Genomic DNA, 6,433 nt, shown 5'->3' with positions numbered 1-6,433 from the left:
GTTTTTTTAATAGAAAATAGGAGAAGAGATGACAAAGGAAAATATATACTAAAAAATACATATTTAGTTTGAAACAAAGGGATGAGAGAGAAGTAAGAAAAAACATTAATTTAAAAATCTAAAACTTAAATTTTATATAAAATTATTAAGTGGAGCAATTTAAACAAAATTTATATGTAGAATAGATTGATCCTTTTATTAATTTCCTAATCAACCAACTAGAGTTTCCTGCATTAACAATAGTGAACTAATCCGCCTAGATTAATTGGTCAGTGGTCACAGGGCCACTAAGATTAAAAAACAAATGAACTAATCCATTTATTAAAAAAATAGTGAAGTAATAAAACTTTTCAGTTTCCAAATATATAGGAGTATTTAACCAAATTAATGATTGGAATTAAAAAATTATACTTTTCCAAAACTTATATCAAACGAAAATGAAAACGGTAACGATCTAAACAATGTGACACCAACTAGACATTTCAATAAACACGTTGTAGTCGATGTGTCACACCGTATTCAATTTTCAATCATCCCCTCCCTACACGTCACGTTTCATCGCTCCCTCTCCATCAACCCCGCAACCATCCACACCATTATCCACATCTCTCCTCAAATCCCTATTTCCCCAAATGGCCCAAACCCACTGAACCCTAAATTCAACCATTTTCCATGTCTCAACTTCCCTTTCTCGCGCTCTTAATCCTAACCCTATTTTCAACTTTCGCTGATTCTTTCAAAGTTCCTTTCAGAGTCAACGATGTGCTACCAGTTCTTCCCCCTGGGATTTCATGGCCTGTGCTCAATAATTTCCACAGTGCCGTTGATTTGCTTCCTTCGTTTGTTGGATCGGTGACTCCTTATAATGGTTCTATTGAATGGAAAGGGGCTTGCTTTTTTGATAATCAAGCCAAACTTGAGTTCACTAATGATCACAATAATGGTTCTGGCTTGGGTGGTGCCATTCTCTATCTCAAGGTATTGTTTTGAACTTTTTAGGGTATAGTTGAACAGAAGATTTTGGAAAGATATGATAAATTAATTTACTTTTCTAAATTAAGAAGGGTATCAAATGTTTCTGAAAATGAATTGATTACAATTTAAACAAATTCCTTTACAAAATTTATACCAAAATATAGTTATCATCAAAATTTCACATTCAAACTTTCTATTAATGTTTATTACTATTGATATAGACGGAGACACTGATACGTAGACACTGGGAAGTTGACACAGAAGATGATGTTAGAAAATAAAAGTGATTGAACTTAGATGTTTGTGTTGGTGTCATGCTTTTAAGCTAAATGTTTACATAAACTGGAAAACAGTTGTTTCAGCACTTCTAATTTCATGATTGATTCACCAATGGTATGATCCACATGGAATAATGTAGTTGAGAATATATGAGTTGAAGTGCAGTTGCTGTGTTATTAATGAATAGTGTAACTGCTTACACTTGCATTTATGTATAAGTATAAATTCTCTGCTTGATTGAGTCTAAGTGGACTTTATTGAAATATAGCTACATCGTGATTGCCTTTTACCTACATTTGATTTGTTATTCTATTAAGTTTTTAACCTATTGCCAAAGTTTAATCATAATCATGCCAGATTATATTTTGATCTGATAATCATCTAATAGTAATCTAATATGATAATTATCTATAGAATTGTCTTATATTTGTTTATCTTTGTTAAGAAATGTGGTTGAGCCTAACTCGACCCTACAAAACCAGCTTGTAGGGTGACGATTGCCCCCACTTTTAAGCACGTGTTCAAGCCACATGTTGTCCATGTGACTCTTAACACCCCCCTCATGTCCAGGATTGGACATCTGGAGAGTGGAAATAAATGGTGGATGACCCTATGGCGGAAACTTGGTAGCATATGGCCCACCAAATCTTAAAACTTGGCTCTGATACCATGTTGAAAATGTGGCTTGTAGGGTGAGGATTTCCCCCCCTTGTAAGCACATTTTCATGTCATATATTGTCTGATATGAGATTCTTAACAATTTGAAAATTCTGGGGAATATCTTATAGTTCCTTGGGGGCTAATACATATCTGTTTATCTGAATTTAAGTTATATTTGATAGTGCTTGGAATTATATGCAGTTGTTGATTGGATTAATGAAAAATATAAGCATTTGGATTGTGAGTTTTGTTTTGTGCTATGCTAAAAGTATAGTTTTTGGTCTATTACAGACAGAGGAAGCACACAGCTGGACCTGCATGGATCTGTATGTTTTTGCAACACCGTACAGGGTTACATGGGACTACTACTTTTCTGCGCGAGAGCATACCCTGAAGCTTGATTCGTGGGAAGAGCCCGCAGAGTTGGAATATGTATTTTCTTTTGTGTAGTTTTATGTTATGTTTGAATCTTTTTGTGGGTGGATTCTAATTTTAGAAAGAAAATTCTCACTGAATTGTATAGGTAAAGCAGCACGGAATTTCTGTGTTTCTAATGCCAGCAGGAATGCTTGGTACACTGCTTTCTCTAGTCGATGTGTTGCCTCTATTCTCTAACACTGCTTGGGGTCAGAAATCCAATTTGGAGTTTCTAAAGAAGCACATGGGAGCTACATTTGAGAAACGTATTCAGCCCTGGCGTGCAACTATTGATCCTGCAGATGTTCATTCTGGAGATTTTTTGGCTGTGTCAAAAATCCGCGGTAGGTGGGGAGGTTTTGAGACACTTGAAAAGTGGGTAACTGGTGCATTTGCTGGTCATACAGCAGTTTGCTTAAAGGATGAAATGGGTAATTTGTGGGTTGGTGAATCTGGGCATGAGAATGAAAAGGTATAAATGTGGAAGATTTTGCGGTCTAATATACAACATAATTTATAAATTTAATAATGGATTATAACACCATCTCAACATATTCATTTTGTAAATACTGAATTTTGTAATTGATTGGTTGATTAACAAATCATAGTTACTGAGGGTAGTGAGTTTAGTGACCGATCTAGCATTAGTCCATACAGGATTATGTTATCTTGAAGGTCTGTCTTTGTGCAGGGTGAAGAAATAATAGTGGTAATTCCATGGCACGAATGGTGGGAGTCTGCTCTTAAAGATGATTCCAACCCACAGATAGCGTTGCTTCCCCTGCATCCAGAGATGCGTGCAAAATTCAACTCCACTGCAGCATGGGAGTATGCGCGGAGCATGTCTGGCAAGCCATATGGTTATCACAATATGATATTCAGTTGGATTGATACAGTAGCTGACAACTATCCTCCACCTCTTGATGCTCACTTGGTATTTAATCTTTTCTTATTTTCTGCAAAGAGTAACATAAATATGTACTAAAAAAAATAGAGCAACTAATCTACCCACTTCCTTACCTGTGGGTCTCAAATGCAAAAATAAAAATAAAAATTTAATCAATGTTATTCGCTGTTGTTCCTTGAGAGCAATTGTAGTCTATTTTTTATTTACATGTTTTTTACAAAAGATTTACATGTTATATGCAGGTAACTTCTGTCATGTCTATGTGGACAAGGATGCAGCCAGCTTATGCTGCAAACATGTGGAATGAAGCACTGAATAAGCGGCTAGGGACCGAGGTATATCTCGATGCTGTTTTACCATATATTCAAATTCACAATTACATGTACATATTCTCCTTGATTATTTTTTTTCATGTTGACCAAATCTCGGTCAAAACAAGTGGAGATTACAGTAACTTTGAGATTTAGGTTACCAATGATCTCGATGTGTTTCTAATGTTGGTGCCAAGACAAATTACAAAAGATTTTAAGATGACATTTACACCTTATAGTTTTATTTCAGGATTTCCTTTCTACATTGCATGAAAAATTGCTCTCTTAGGACTTCATGCCTTGACTTTGTTCAATATGGTAGTTGTTTTGTGATTGTTCTATTTTTTCAACTTTTTTAGGCTTAATTCTTTTTTGCTTGTATATTCAATTAGTATATTTGAAATATTCTTATTTTTATAGAAAATCTAAAATATGCTTTGGGTAGTTTATCTTTTACCCATTGTTCATTATGGTCCATTATGTTTTAAAAGATTCATTTAGTTCTTTATGTTTTGTACGTTACATGTATGTTTAAATAGAGAGATTACGATACAGTCTCTTCCTTGAATCAAAGAATGAAGAAAATAAGGAAGATCTGAATAGAATAAAATAAAATCCACGAGGTCATGACATCCCCTTATTCTCCAACAGTTGCACATATTTATTAGTCTTTTCTACCATCTCTCTAAAAGATGCTGATATGGGTACGACCTTTGTATTTGGCAAAGAGTCACTTCTAGTTGGTACAAAACATAAATGATTGAAATAAATCTTTTGAAAGTTAAATAACTAGAAGAATTAACATTGGGTAAAAGATAAAGGACCAAACACATATTTTAGTCTTTATATAAATTTGTTTGATGTTTCTGTAATGCTCTTACTGATCATCTATTTTTTTAAATAGTTCATCACAAACTCTATTCAATATGTCTCTAATATTAATTAGTTTGTGCTTTCAGGATTTAGATTTGCATGACATTCTACTCGAGACTGAGAAGCGTGGGATAACTTTCGATGAATTGCTTGCCATTCCAGAACAAGATGAATGGGAATATAGTGATGGCAAGTCAACAACATGTGTGGCATTTATTCTTTCAATGTATAAAGAGGCTGGAATTTTCGGTCCCATTTCTGGCTCCATTCAAGTAACTGAATTCACAGTAAGTCACGTTGCCTTGGTCATTGCATGAATCTGTAACTTTGTGTTATAATTGCTTTTTCTTAATCTTATGTTACCATGTTGTCATTGGCAGATTCGTGATGCATACATGCTTAAGATTTTTGAAGATAATCAGACACGTTTACCAAGATGGTGCCAAAATGAGAATGACAGGCTTCCATTCTGCCAGATTCTTGGTGAATATAGGATGGAATTTCCAGGCTATAACACCTTGGAACCTTATGCCAATATGAACGAGCACTGTCCTTCCCTTCCTCCAACTTATGATAGGCCTTCAGAATGTTAGATTCATCATTTTGAAATTATTCTTATATTAGAAGTGTTTGCAACATATTTTCTATCTGGCACTCTCCTTGTGGCACTCTCTTTATTGTTGGCAGAAATTCATATTGGAATCCACATGGCTTTTGAAGTGGTGAGCCAAACATGAATTCCGAATAATAATAATAAAGAGAGTATCAGAAAGAGAATGTCAGAGTGAGGAATGGATTCTCTCTCATGTCACATTTCCATCTAGTGAAATCCACACCACCATCCATAAAAAAGGAGAGGGATACTTTGAAGTATACGAAAAGGGGAATAGGGAAGTTTAATGGTATGGATTAAAACTGGAGAGAAATGTAGTGAAAATCTTACGAGAAGTAATTCATTCTTCAGAAAATGTGTTGCTAGCACTCTTCGTTATGTTTTTATCAACATGCCTATTATATGTCTAGTAGTTTGTTATTATGGTATTGTCGATACTACTGCAGAAAGTGCAGCACGAATCTTCTTCACCTTTTCCTTTTTAAGAGACATGGAACATTGTACATAAAAATTTATATCAGTGGGTATGGTGTGATATTATAAACTTGTATCATCAATTGTAGCTAGGGATGTAAATTTGTATATTTATGTGGGGATTCTCATGGGGGCTTCTCCGTTTAAGGACCCTTGCAGGCGGGGATTTCACGGGAGAAAGCCTCTGCTTTGCGGGTGGTTTGGAGTACCCTGCCCCTGGACGGCCACAGTCCGGGTATGTCGTTTTAGGCTTTCCTTACAATATGTATATAATTTTTTTTTATGAGATGTTTAAATTTCTTAATTTGTAGTATATCTTGTTTGGCTATATGGAGAGTTGTAGTGTACCTATAAACTTAGTTTTTCGGATCATATAGGATGCAAAGTGACTTTAGATTCGGATTAAATGTCCATGGAAGCTAAGCTAAAATAAGCAGAAAAATAAGATAAATGCAAAAGATAAATGCAAAGTGACTTTAGATTCGGAATAAATCATTTTCTTTTGGTTTTTGTTGACGATAAAAAAAGACATTCAATTGTATTACAATGTGAGTTTAGTAGTATTTATAGGCCTATGGTATACAGTCAATTTGGAGGAAAAAAGCTCTAACTAATAAACTAAACCCAACTAACTGAGTTTTAGTCTAATTGTAACTAGTTAAAATAAAATAATTTATACTGTAAAATCCCCTTGTACTGGAAGTGAATGAACCAAGATGGAGAGTTTTAGTAAACATCTACAATTTGGTTTTCTGAGTCGATTGGCACGAGCCGAATGATTTTGTCCTGCCCATCTTGATATATTTTGTGCGCTCGTGTAGCAATATAGATAACGCTCATGTGGTGGATAAGGAATATTGAAGTCTTACAACAGGTACAAGAGCCACTGGGCCTCACAAAAATATTTGTTAAAAGCCCTGTACT

General features: G+C 34.7%; 1 protein-coding gene across 1 annotated transcript; it reads left to right on the top strand.

Moving 5' to 3' along the window:
- Positions 1-476: 476 nt before the first annotated feature.
- Positions 477-5,579, top strand: LOC131651411 (uncharacterized). The gene is made up of 7 exons (XM_058921078.1): positions 477-978; positions 2,206-2,346; positions 2,438-2,803; positions 3,023-3,265; positions 3,481-3,573; positions 4,509-4,709; positions 4,803-5,579. Exons 1-7 carry the CDS (start codon positions 673-675, stop codon positions 5,013-5,015), a joined length of 1,563 nt encoding a protein of 520 aa, XP_058777061.1. The 5' UTR covers positions 477-672; the 3' UTR covers positions 5,016-5,579.
- Positions 5,580-6,433: the final 854 nt, after the last annotated feature.

Source organism: Vicia villosa, linkage group LG2 (genome assembly GCF_029867415.1).
Source record: "Vicia villosa cultivar HV-30 ecotype Madison, WI linkage group LG2, Vvil1.0, whole genome shotgun sequence".
NCBI lineage: Eukaryota > Viridiplantae > Streptophyta > Magnoliopsida > Fabales > Fabaceae > Vicia > Vicia villosa.
The sequence above is the reverse complement of the archived record's forward strand: the minus strand, read 5'-3'. Positions and strand labels throughout refer to the sequence as shown.

Bases quoted from the DNA above. Each gene is read 5' to 3' on its own strand.
- LOC131651411 (XM_058921078.1), top strand. From the start codon at position 673: ATGTCTCAACTTCCCTTTCTCGCGCTCTTAATCCTAACCCTATTTTCA. The intron at 2,347-2,437 runs GTATTTTCTTTT...TGAATTGTATAG, and splicing joins AGCCCGCAGAGTTGGAATAT to GTAAAGCAGCACGGAATTTC. The intron at 2,804-3,022 runs GTATAAATGTGG...GTCTTTGTGCAG, and splicing joins CTGGGCATGAGAATGAAAAG to GGTGAAGAAATAATAGTGGT.